The sequence below is a fragment of the Macrosteles quadrilineatus genome, unplaced genomic scaffold (genome assembly GCF_028750875.1).
Source record: "Macrosteles quadrilineatus isolate MER2022 unplaced genomic scaffold, UCM_ALF_1.0 Scaffold_6__1_contigs__length_79288215, whole genome shotgun sequence".
NCBI lineage: Eukaryota > Metazoa > Arthropoda > Insecta > Hemiptera > Cicadellidae > Macrosteles > Macrosteles quadrilineatus.
Genome location: NW_026542599.1, coordinates 22635125 through 22648988, shown reverse-complemented (window position 1 = coordinate 22648988; position 13864 = coordinate 22635125). Strand labels below are relative to the sequence as shown.

The following is a 13864-nucleotide window of genomic DNA, read 5'->3' as shown; positions in this document are numbered from 1 at the left end:
GCCTAGTTGCCGCTAGGTGTCACTAAAACAGAATCATCAAAATCCATCGAAGTTTATCTATTATTTAATAATTATAAATGATTAAGGTACAACAAACAAATTAAGCTTAAGCCATTAAAACACTATTATTAATAAATGATAAACTAAAGTACATTTTTACGGGTTTAGGCTGAGGTTGTTTACTATGAATCGTCTGTATCCGTTGAGACTCGCAGAGATTGTTGAGTAGCTAGAACAAGACTACCCCGCTTATCCTTACTTCAGGTATCTTCATACTAATTTAATTATTAAGGTGACCCAGTACTCCCTATCCCGCCCATGTTAAAATGACAGTCTTTAGGTACACATAACTTTTACAAATATTAACCTATCAACTTAGAATTTTTGTACCAAGTTTAATACATTATTACCATCAATAATATGAAGCAAAAAAAGTTTTTGAGCAAAATTAAATAGTTAGTATGATTTTAAAAAATTTATAAAATATTTTGTAATTTTTTAACATCAAATATTTTTTTATTTCAAAGGTTTTTGGTTGTCATGGAAACGGATTCGTATTATTGTTCCTTATCATATGAGGAACACACACACCAGTTTTTATTGAAATTGGATTATAATTGAGGAAGAAAAGTGTACCTGACTAAAAACCACTTGACTTTCGGAAAACGACAAAAGTACCCCCTGGCACGGGTAGTAGTAGGACCCTTGGGCATGCTAAAGTAAGAGTGTATAAAAGTCGCTGTATAGCTTAAAATAATTTTTCTTCCATAATATTTGGTATGTACGTGTTCAGGAAAGTGTGTTCTACAAAAATAAGTAATAAAAAATGTTAAAAAAATAATATTTGACGGCGTACCCTCTGCGTCTTGATTAGTAGTAGGTCATTGGACATGCTAAATTAGGCTGCAACAGTTTATAAAAGTAGCTGACAATTTTAAAATTTTTTCTTCCTTAATTTTTATTATCTAAGTGTTCAGAAAAGTCTGTTCTACAAAACTAAATAATAAAAAAAAAATTAAAAAAAGTTTATATTTGAGTACTGTGTTACCTTAAACTAACTTTTTGACAAGCCGAGAGTCGTGTCTCTTACCTGAGGCCGACGATTGGCTTATAATCATACAACTTCAACACTCTCCAGTGTCTATTCCCACGAGACCTTACCGACAGACCGCCACCGCCCGCCACCGCGCCGTGCAGACGCATTATATACATACCGTGCATAGCCGAACAGTTCGTGGGAAATTGTTATCTCTATCACTGTCGCTGTCAAAACGTATCCTTTGTAGTTTAAATTTAAATTAATTTAACTGTCATAACCTAACCAAACGTGCTAATAATGAAAATATCGAATAAAGGATTACTAATAACAAAAATAGTTCTGTTCATAAAATAAAATTATAAATTTCTCAAAATCAATTATATATATTTTTTAATTATAAAATTAAACCATCATAACCTAACCAAACCAACTAAACTTGCTGATAATGAAAAAAATCTAGTCAAAATGTTAATGCCTCCGGTAGGTTTCGAACCGGCTACCTCCGAATTATTAGCCTCGAGCACTTTCCACTACACCACCGAGAACGATTGCTGTTTAATGTAACGATGCGGTAATGATGTTCGCTCGACCAGTGGTGGGTGGTGGTTGGTGGTGGCGTTCTGTCGGCAAGGGTTTCTGTCCATTCCGATGTTTTCCTTCTCGTAGTTCAATCCGCACGGGACTCCTTATAAGAAATCAAAAATGGCGTCTGAATTAATAGGAATGTGTTAATCACGTAATTACTGAACCGACTGGGACTAAAAGTTACTAAAAATATCAACCACCGGCCCCGTTAGCAATATAACTCAAATAAAAACATTACGATTTGTGCTTGGTACAAACGTGTAAACCCTGTTAATCGAACTATGCACGCACCAGCATACTAGGTAATAGCTACCTATTTACATTACAAGTGTAGTAAGAGCGTTTTTACATCACGCAGGTGAATGTTGTGCAACGAGTGGAAGCGAGTTGCATAATTCACCTAAGTGATATAAACACGCTCTTGCGTAACGTGTAACGTACAAAATTTTGCCTGACCCGAAAATATACAGCCAATATTTTCCATTTATTTCCCATAGTACAAAACACAGTATAACATTTTAATGATCAGTGTAAAAGTTACTCTGGTCCCTTTTTAGACAATTTAAGAATAGGTGAAATGATGACTTTAAAAAGATTATCACTCGTTAGTGATATATCTGATATTTTGTTTTTGTGTTTTGTTTATGTATTAGAAATCAGAGATATCTTCATGAAATTCGGCATACAATAATGAAGTGTCTAAGATATTTTAGAAAAAATGTTATTTAAATATGTTTAAGTTTTAAAATGGTGGCCATTATAGTTTTTACAACTTCAATTGTCGGTACTAAAATAGCTGATTAAAAAAAAATATCATGAATATTTCATTTTGCATATAAAACTTTCCATCACAGAACCCCAAGTTAAAAACTATTTATAGCTGAAAATCACGTTTTTTTTCTTTGCTGCAGCAAAAACAGGCGTTTTTTTTAGATGCGATGTGGGTCTAAAAGTAGCTCTTTTACTTGAGGCTGCTACAGACAGAAAGGCCTTATAAAAGCCTTTTTAGTTTCTAGGGAATAAATGTCTACTGTTGTAATCTTTGATTGTAAGCAATCGCATCTATCAAAATTAATATCGATTGATTTTTTTTTGTTTTAACTTATTCTTGAGTTCTTGCCAATAGTTGGACGAAGTTTGACATAACTTACCAATAGTATACACATTTACATTTACACGTTTGTACCAAGCACAAATCGTAATGTTTTTATTTGAGTTATCTTGCTAACGGGGCCGGTGGTTGATATTTTTAGTAACTTTTAGTCCCAGTCGGTTCAGTAATTATTACGTGATTAACACATTCCTATTAATTCAGACGCCATTTTTGATTTCTTATAAGGAGTCCCGTGCGGATTGAACTACGAGAAGGAAAACATCGGAATGGACAGAAACCCTTGCCGACAGAACGCCACCACCAACCACCACCCACCACTGGTCGAGCGAACATCATTACCGCATCGTTACATTAAACAGCCATCGTTATCGGTGGTGTAGTGGAAAGTGCCCGAGGCTAATAATTCGGAGGTAGCCGGTTCGAAACCTACCGGAGGCATTAACATTTTTACTAGATTTCTTTCATTATCAGCAAGTTTGGTTATCAGAAATATATGTTATGTATGTTAACATATTTATTACTTTGCACATAAGTTAATACATAAGAGACATTTGTAAGTAAAACCTTTGACTATTAATAAAACAACTTCTCTATCCAATAGTCAATGGTAAAACTATAAAAAGTAAATCATGTTTTCATTAATGTTGCTTAATGTATGAAACCACATGTCTACATAAAATACTTTTGTTTATTGTTGATTGTTTTGATTTTGAACACAAATGGATTTTATGTTTCTGTTCAATTCTGAAGTTAGTTATTTCTTACATAATCCCATCAAAGTTGTGTGAATATGTGGTATGGTGTGGTAGTGGTAGTGGTATAATATGGTATTGTGGTTACTGTTTCGGACTTCGAAATGCCTTCATATGCAGTCAAACCCGACCCCCAACGAACTACGGGGTACACTTCAATATCTGTTGGCACAAAACTGAACAAAAATATCGATTATTCAATATATCGTTTGGTTAGTTAGGTAAGGTTAACCTAACCTAACTAACCAAACAATACATCGAATTAAACAATCGAATAATCAATATTACTCATTTGGTTGTTTATGCCAACAGATATGGAAGTGTGCCCGAACTCCGACACCGTAACCACCATAAACCTACTTATCGCACAATTTCAAACGTAAACCTCGACTCGACACAGAAATTGCGTAGACATGTTTACGACGTGTAGTACCCGTAGTCGCCGTGCGATGTCGCGCAGATCATCCATGAATGAGCTGGGCAAGTTCGATCGGCTACAGCAGCGCTCCTGGCGGCAGGACTCGGCGACAACCCAGTATCAGCGTACCTGGGTGCAATGTCAGTTCGGGGTACCGCGGTCTGATAAGTGATAAGGGAGTGAAGTGATGGTGGCAGGTGGTGGAGTGTAAGTGATTCGTGAAGTGCAAGTGATCATGATCTGCAGGCTGGTGGTGTCGCTTCTAGTCGCCCTAGTGGCGTGCAACGACCTAGAAAAAACACAGTTTGAAGCTGCTTTCCAAGGTAATATACCTACATTACTGTAAGATACAATGCAGAGTAAGCTCAGATGTTTAAAATAAGCATACCACCGAAAAAGGTCGAGTTTGTTTTTGGTTCCAAACAGTCCAAACCTCCCGAACATTGTGGCGATCGATCAAGCCCTGGCGAACCAAGGTTATGATGTCTCAAAGATTCCGTTTTACCCAGTTTCCGTAGTATTTTACGATGTTATATCGAGTGGTTGCATGCTACATGCGCGCCACCCACCCTTAGGTTGTTCACCCTGGGTGTAGATCCGTCGCGTGGTCAGGGTAGATTAAATCGGTTTAAATCTAGGGAGAAATTAAAACTGTATGATTAAAGAAAAAATACTGAAATATTGCCTTGTAACTAGTGTTAGTTTTCATGACCAGGACATTATCGTACATGTATACAGTATTTATACATCAGATTAAAATATTGCGTTTGTATTTACCAGAAAAAAACACAGTTTGGATTTGGGATACATTTTACAAACCAAATTAAAGGCTTTGGGAGATACGAGAAGAAACTATTTTAAACACCAGTTTAACCTCTGCATGGAAATTAAACATTAGAATTTTGTTATAAAGGTAATTAAAAACATAAAACTATGTAGGAACATGTTTTTAACATTGTACAACAAAATATTTATATGCCTAAAAAAATTCAAATTGATCTAAATTTGTTGTTTAAACATAAATTGCAAGTTTAAAATAGTGAAAAGTAATGTCTGTTTAATTCAATAAAGATATAAGTGAAATAAAAGTATCGCAAAATTAATTTTAGAGGAATCAATTAAAGTGGTATGATTTACATGTTGGTATCGTTTTCCTATATTTTCTATCTGAATAGTAAAACCATTGAAGTTAATACATTAACTAATTAATATTAATCATTGCATACCTGAAATGAAGTAAAATAAATCAAAATACACCTTTTAATTTTATCGTGATTTGTACTGAGTTTTCGTAAAATGTTGGATTTGGATATAATTGAAATATGACTTGTTTTACATATAACAGTCAAAATCAGTGTGTTACATAGGTGAAATACATTTTTTCATAAAGGTACAATATGAAAAGTACCTACTTAAACATAAGGATTTTCGTTGTTCAGAAATTGATTGACTGATTAAAGTTTCATTAGTACCTATTTAACTTCTTATTAAGTAGATAATCCATAACACACTCTACGTAAAAAATATATGAAAAACCCTACAAAAATACGACAATACCCCCGCCGCAGCAAACCTGCAGACTAAGCGAATTTCCATTTGACTGATTGGATTTACACTGAAATGTCTACTTAAAAATATAACATTTATTCCCGATTTAAATAGAATTAGTTTAACAAGTACTTAGGTTTGCTGCATCAGGGAGGGTAAAATTGTTTTTTTTTTATGTTAATAGTTAGTAAGAAATAAAGACATTTTCCAAATTTGATCAAAATATGTTCATAAACAAGCAAACTACAACAGTTTACTTATTCTCCATAAGAATAACATGGGAATTTTAAATTTACAATTTTTTGGAATTTTATCCGTAACCGTTAGGCGCATAATAACGCTTCAATATACTAAATTATTTGTTTTTTTAAGCTCTACAAAATGGTTTGGAAATAAATTGCAAAATTTTAAGTTTTTTGGGTCAAAAATGGAAAAAACCTATTTTTACCCCATAAAACCCCCCGTAAACACCCGTTCCCATGGTCCGATCATGCTGGATCGCGATCTCGTTCGAATAAACGTAGGTTTACACGTTTGTACCAAATTTCATCAAAAACGGATCATTTTTGCTTGAGTTATCGTGCTGACGGACACATATATATATATATATATATAAATATATAAATATATATATATATATGAATTTGAACGGATGGTGTTTTTGGCCTCTAGGGACCTCAAAACGAAAAAAAAAATCGGTCCCGCGTCCAGGTCTTACCATGAGTACTACGGTAATAGCTTATTCCCTATATGGGAAATTCGCTAAAAACACGTCATACACTAAAAAAATTAAAAAGTCATAGGCCTGCCTAGTAGCCTATGTTTCTATATTATTATCATGTTACTATATAATGTGTAACATTTTCGACGGTTTAAGTAATATTTTTATAAATTGGAACATCTTCATTACATTTGTATTAAAGCTTTAAATTGCAATACTTTTTAAAGGACAGTAACTTATAGTGTGATAATGTTTAAGTTATACCACAGACTATGGTTATACGTAAATTTAGTTTTCCTACAGTCACCCGACAAAGTTGGCTTCCTTGTACTGTTTATAGGGGCGCAGGCCGAAAGCCACGAATGTTTATCTCTATAAGCTGGGGGGACGTAAGCCACGGCAATTAGCGAGGGTTTGAGTAGTTATAATCCTGGGGACGAAAGCCACGACGGCGGGCCAGGTAGTTGGGAGGGGCGAGGGAGAAACGGGAATCTCTCACATGAACATGACAATTATAATATACAGGGATGGACGCAAATATTTTGCTAAAGCTGTTTGCTGATGTCTCAATGAATTTTCAAATACAGTTGTAAGAGCTAAAAATTTTGAAGGAGCAGACAAATTAAACCCTAATAACATATTCCATATAATATTCCACATATATTCTAATAACTTATTGTAAATAAGTTGCTATTTAGAAAGTGAGTAAATCATTTCTTCTATTAAGATATTGTTTACAATACATTATACCATCGATATGTCCAGCTACTGTCAACAATGCAACATTAGGATAAACCTTTGCCTGATTAATTTACAACTGTTTGCAACAACTTTTTACTCCCTATGGAATAAAAATGTTACTTTGGACCCGCAACGCATGAGGTATAAATATGAATGTTTTGCTTTATTATGACGAAAACCCCTTATTGTATTGAGTATTATGGAAGATAATATGATTATTTAACGATAAAAGTTAAACTTAAAACTTAAGTTATACAAGGTTTTACGTCGGCACGGAAGTCCAATACATGTTTAGTTTTGCATGTTGTAATGTTAAATGCAATAAGTGATGTGGTATATCTTCTATCACTATTTTTTGTTAAACAATAACTGTGAATATTATTGATATTTAATTTTAAAAATCAAAACAATTACATTTATTTATAAGTATTAGGTAACTAAAAAACTTCGTCAATATTTTTGCGTGGTTGATTGTCACATCATACACAACAATTATGTTGCTACATTGCTTACTATGTATCTCTTGTAAGAAAGGGGATTAACCCCGTACCCACGGTGCTCATCTATGCAGACACTCTGTTCACATTACACTTAGTCGACCAGTTGGTGTGAACAGAGTTGAACAGTAGCATGAGCATCGATTTACAAATTCCTTTCCCAGCTGATGTGAGCTAGGCGATGCCGGTAGGGCTGACTTCCAAGAAACACCGTTAACCTATAAGCCACACACCCTATCGGTAATCAGCCAATGAGAAGGGCTAATGAAGAAGATGGAGGGGTCGAGACTCTTGGAGCGAGAGGATCTGAAGGAAAACATCGATGAGATCACCACGGGCCACCGGAGAAAGAAGATCGGGAGTTTGGGAGTGCGTGTATCGGTGCGTGTGCTTCTGGGACAATAGACAGTATGTAGAAAGAATAAAATATCTAACTAAAACTTTGTCAAACATAAAAGTCATGTAATTTGTCAGTAACTAATTCTTTTAAATTTTCAATTGATTTTCTTTTCTTGTAAATTTAACGTTGTAAATTAATTTATCTTATTATTGTTGTTTTTTGCATTTTCATAGTTTTCTTTTGCTGTTGTTACACTTTGTTACTTTTGTTGTTTTTCTAAATTTAAATTTTTGTTCATTACACGTTGAGTAACACCCTTAAGCAGTCTTATGTCTCATTAACCTAACACCTCTTGACTAAGCTAAGCGAGTGAATCATTTTAGGAAACTATACTAAAAAGTGAGGCATGGGACTCGCACTCTATAGCATAGTATTATACAAATGTGCACCACACTAATCATTTCTAAATATAAAAGCAGATTTGTTAAAATTCTGATCAGAAATAAAGTTAAGTTTTGGAAAATTACATTGTTAGTGAAGAAGGCAAATTCAGTAGCAGCCGTTCTTATGCATCTGCATACACGATGTGGTGAATGTGGTTAACATAGTTTAGGTTGAACTATAAATGTATGCATTACTTTTACGTTAAAGAAACAGTACTATATACCAGTGCATGTAATATTTTTACGGGGTAGGTAACATAATAGCGTAGGGTTGTTGACACCCGATTTCCGGCATGGAGGGAAGTATCTTGGAATTAGTCATTAGAATGCTGCGTCACCCTTACATTTCGGCATATTTAGGATTTCGCATCAGTTTGCGTGGACATTCAAAGCGTGAAGACCATGGAAGATTGTGCGGAGTTGGTTTTTAGTAATAAGGGCAAAAAGTCCTTGATGTTTAATAACTTTAAATTCAATTTGCAATCGGTGTTAGCGTGTGGAAGAAAGAAGTGGTTTTGCGAGAGAAAAAGGCGTGGCGGCTGTAAAGCGAAATTCTTCACCCAGAGTAAAATCTTATAATTATTTATCTTTATAATTATTAGCCCTGATGGTAAACTACCTTTATTTGACATAACTGTTATATTATATTATGAGGTACAGATGCCTGACATAATTTCAGTAGTTAGGCTAAAGCATATCAATTTTATGTTAAATCAATATAAACTGTTTTTGCTAGTCATACATCAACCGTCCTAAAATGGTGACGAATTTGTTCATTTCGAGTTATTTGTATGTTTTTACAAAGGGGGGGGGGGGTGTGGTGGGCAAATTATTAGCCTTAACTACTTTTTTAACATTATTTAATACATGTGTAAAACTTAAAACTTGTGTTAAACAAACGTTTGGCTTTGGTACTCGTTATGCGTTCTCTTGTTCTTAACAAGCATTTTAAATCTGTTTACCATACTAGTATTATGAGGTACAGATGCCTGACATAATTTCAGTAGTTAGGCTAAAGCATATCAATTTTATGTTAAATCAATATAAACTGTTTTTGCTAGTCATACATCAACCGTCCTAAAATGGTGATGAATTTGTTCATTTCAAGTTATTTGTATGTTTTTACAAAGGGGGGGGGGGGTGTGGTGGGCAAATTATTAGCCTTAACTACTTTTTTAACATTATTTAATACACGTGTAAAACTTAAAACTTGTGTTAAACAAACGTTTGGCTTTGGTACTCGTTATGCGTTCTCTTGTTCTTAACAAGCATTTTAAATCTGTTTACCATACTCGCAAAGGTCTGAGTAGCTATATTGAATTTTTGATTGTGATAAAAAACTAGAATTAGAATAAGAGTGTCTATAAGCTGCGCTTTTGTTGCTATGTTGGTTTTGCGCATTTAGAGTTTCGCAAGGATAGAGTTATTTGTAATCTGTTAAGTATCAGTTAAGTAATCAGTTAAGTATGTCACACAGTTATTGTTTTTATTCCATTATTAAGTCAAATTAAAATTGTAAAAAATGATTACATGGTTCTTTATGTCACCAAAGTATTATTACGTGTAGTTATTAACATTTCCCAACACGTAACATTTAAAAAATTTGCATTTATTCTTTTTTACTATTATTTTCGTTTTAAATTTTGAGTTTGACTTTTTGGTAGAAAAATCACTTTTGGGCCACCACGAAACCAAACTGTACAGATAATGTGATTGTGTAGATTTGTACAAATATAAAACTCCCATGGCCAATTTTGATATAATTTAGACACAAAAAAAATATCTTTTTAACTTCCTTTTAATTATATTGAAGAACAGTTCTTTTTCATTTATAGACATGCTGGGTTTTATAATAAACTTACCTGAGTTAATATAAACCCACACATTCATTCATATGCATATAATTAGGTAGCATTAAAATCTCCGTCGATAATTGTTCCGAGGTGATTCTCACGTCCTACAGAAAATAATGTTGTAGCTATATAGCCTACTAGGTATCTATGGCCTATTTGTATTGAAATGTCCACATTGACTATTTCTAAATTAATATAAAAGCAGATAATATTTTATCAGTTATCAAGTTAAGCATCGTAAATTTATTACCAACCGTTCTAATATATCAGCATAGACGATTTGGCAATTGAGGTTAATATTGTTTGGGTCAAAGTCTTATACATTACTGTACTTTTTTCAAGACCCAGCACCATCCGGGCGTGTAATATTATTACAGAACATAATAGGGCTCACAGCTGATTTCTGGCTTGGGGCATTGGGGTGAGGTAGTTTGGAATTAGTCATTAGGATTCTGCGTACCCTAGATGTCGCGGTAGTTATGAATTTTAGATATTATTTTAATGCATGGCACCTGCCTTCTCCAATTACTTTAAGATTATTTAGACTGGGTGCTCAAGAAAAAAGATTAGAAGTTGTTGATAAGTGCAATCCCGTTCATTCCTACTTATAGCCTACTAAAAATGTAAAAATCATGCAATTGCTGTATAATGGGAGTTCGTGTTTTTGGCGTATTACGTCAAGTATACGCTTTTAAAGTGAATTACAAAATTGTTAATCTTTTTGTAGAGAAATTTATATGCATGACATCAAGTTTTAATAACACCTTTTACTGGAATTAGAGGAGAGCCAGAAACTGTTTAGGGCTCTGGGGGTTATAAGTACCATAATAAAACATCATGCACGGTGTTTATGTAACTTATATTTGTATATCACTTTTCAATACAGTTATGGTGGAACTAACTGTAGCCTACTATTTAAAAATTATGTTTAAACGTGTTACACGTTTCCTAAGTTATACATCTGGAATAGTATTCTAGCAACAAACATGATTTTAAGATATTTTCAAAGTGATCAGTCCGATGATCCTGGTGGTTAATTCTTCCTTAGTTCCCTTCAGTAATCGTCCGTCACACATTAGTAACCAATTTTGTTGTATAAATGAGTAGATTTAATACAAATTTGGCCTCTGAGAACATAAAATCTAAAAAGTTAAACTGTTTAGGGTTTAGGTTTTACCGTGTGCTACCTACGATAATAGCTTATCCCGAGTTATTATTTGCTTGACATTAATTATTGCATTTGTATGAGTAAACAACTACAGTACACTAACGATAACCAGACAGTAGAATAAAAAAACAGCAGTAGAGTTCATAGGTCTATTTCTAACCTTTATAGCACGGTGGATTCAGATCGGACCGACAAATTTGCTTGCGACGCACAAATAACAGGGAGCTTAAATTTCCCGTTCTCCCTGTGAGCTGCCACCCTGACCTGACAGCAGTCGTGGCTTACGGCCCCAGGATTAAAACCTTTTCGACCCTTCACTAATTGTCGTGGCTTTCGTCCCCCAGCTTATAGCCATAAACATTCGTGGCTTTCGAGACGCAGCCGTTTATAGTACAGAAAGCTGCTAATTGCTGCATATTTATACTTTGCCGTACGGTTTATACTTTGCCGTACGGTTTATACTTTGCCGCACATCAGGATTCCAACGAAACAACACAAAACAGCGTAGTTCCATTATGCACGTAATCCGTGTACGCTTGGAAATAGGTTGGCAACACTTAAAGATAATTATACTATGAGCAGCTGATTGACTATTATAACTACGATTTAACCTGTCATTTCGTGTTTATAGTTTCGGTATTTCTGAACTTTCTGGACTTTTCTTTTAAACGTTTTTAAAACCTTCCTACGATCTTAATAAACAAGAAAATACCTTTTAAGCATTTTTTTTTGGCGCGGAAACCACTTCAAATTACAAAAACATACGGAACTATTCTCAAAACGCGGAGCACATTTCTTGCCGAGGTAAAATAGCGGAGTGATATGGACCGCGGGTACTACTTTCTCTAGGGCACCATTTGTGTTGCCAGCTGAACCTAAAAACGTGTTGCATAGTGTTTGAAAAACTAATTATTTATATGCTTTATAGTGACTGTAGGAAAAATATAATGTGTAACACGAGTGAAAAAGGCCTTTGCTGCACTCGAGATCATTCCACACTCGCCTGCGGCTCGTGCGTAAACATTGCTCTCGTGTGCAGCAAAGTGCCACTTTCACCACTAGTTAGACAAATAACTATTTCACAACTACAATAGTCAATAGGTAGGCCTACATAAAAGATTCTTCAGTTTACAATAGCACCCTTCTAGTTTTCCACCCTTTGGAATGTCTATGCGGAAGAAATGTTATTTCTGTGTTTTATGTAAGTCTAATGTAACTAAAAAAATACCCCCGCCGCAGCAAACCTGCAGACTAAGCGAATTTCCATTTGCATGATTGGATTTACACTAAAATGTCTCCTTAAAAATATCACATTTATTCCCTATTGAAATAACATTATCTTAACGAGTACTTAGGTTTGCTGCAACAGGGAGGGTAAAAAGGCGTTTTTTTGTAAAATGTTAATAGTTTAGTATGAAATGAATGCATTTCCCAAATTTGATCAAAATATGATCATAAACAAGCAAACTACAACAGTTTACTTATTCTCCATAAGAATAACATGGGAATTTTAAATTTACAGTTTTTTTGATTTTTCCCCATAACCATTAGGCCCATAGTAACGCTTCAATATAATAAACTATTGTTTTTTTTAAGCTCTACAAAAAAGCTTTTGGTTTGTAAAGAAAATGCTAAATTTTAAGTTTTTAGGGTCAAAAATGGGAAAACCCCTTCTCCCCAATTTTTGCCCCATAAAACCCCCCATAAACTCATGTTCCCATAGTCCGATCGTGCTGGTTCGCGAACTCGTTCGAATAAACGTAGGTTTACACGTTTGTACCATATTTCATCAAAATCGGATGATTTTTGCCTGAGTTATCGCGCTAACGGACATATATATATATGAATTTGAACGGATGGTGTTTTTGGTCTCTAGGAAATCAGAAATCAGAAACATTTTTTTGCCGAAAACATTACAAAAATGTATAGGCCATCGTCAGGTACAATTTATAGCAAACATGAATTGTCTTAAGAAAACAACCATTATCAATAAGAAGCAGTCTTTAAATCGTCTTTAGATTTCTATCACAGATGTTGATTGAGAAAAAAATATGGAAAAAAAGAATTAGAAAATAGGGACCTCAAAACAAAAATAAATCGGTCCCGGGTCCAGGTCTTGCCATGAGTACTACGGTAATAGCTTATTCCCTAAAGGGGAAATTCGCTAAAACTAAAACTGGATTTTCATAAAAATCAAGGGACCAAACCCCTAAATTCTTGTTTAATTAGTTAAGCTGATACACACACTAAAAGTTCAATCAATAAATTTCAAAGCTAATGAAAACAAACGCACGTATTATCAAATTGGAAATCGTCAGTATTCGGACGAATAAGTAGTTTACTATGTTAGGCCTAACTATTGTTGTATTTTGATGTGTGTGAAATGTTAAGTTGTGAAAGGTGCAATAATAGTAACAGGCGTTATCATTGCAACAATGATCACGATGCAACTGTTACTGATAGAGCTCTAATTGCAAATAAAGGTAAATAAGAGCTTCTATTCTAAACTACTTTGACGTCCTTTACATCGGTAGTCTTTGATCAGCTTGCAGCTTATTTGCTTTTTCTCATAGATAAACTGACAAATATTTTGCATAGGTCAAAACGAGTTATTTTAACTCAGTGATGCCTTTTTAATTTTGACA

The 13864-nt window shown here is 34.2% G+C and overlaps 1 protein-coding gene across 2 annotated transcripts in view; it reads left to right on the top strand.

Moving 5' to 3' along the window:
- Positions 1 to 4005: 4005 nt before the first annotated feature.
- The window catches only part of LOC128996115 (pikachurin), a 218041-nt gene continuing 208182 nt past the window's right edge, over positions 4006 to 13864 (top strand). For both annotated transcript variants that reach the window (XM_054421227.1, XM_054421226.1), the window contains exon 1: positions 4006 to 4231. In XM_054421227.1, coding sequence (XP_054277202.1) covers positions 4144 to 4231 — 88 coding nt within the window. In that variant the 5' untranslated portion in view covers positions 4006 to 4143. The remainder of the gene's footprint in view (positions 4232 to 13864) is intronic.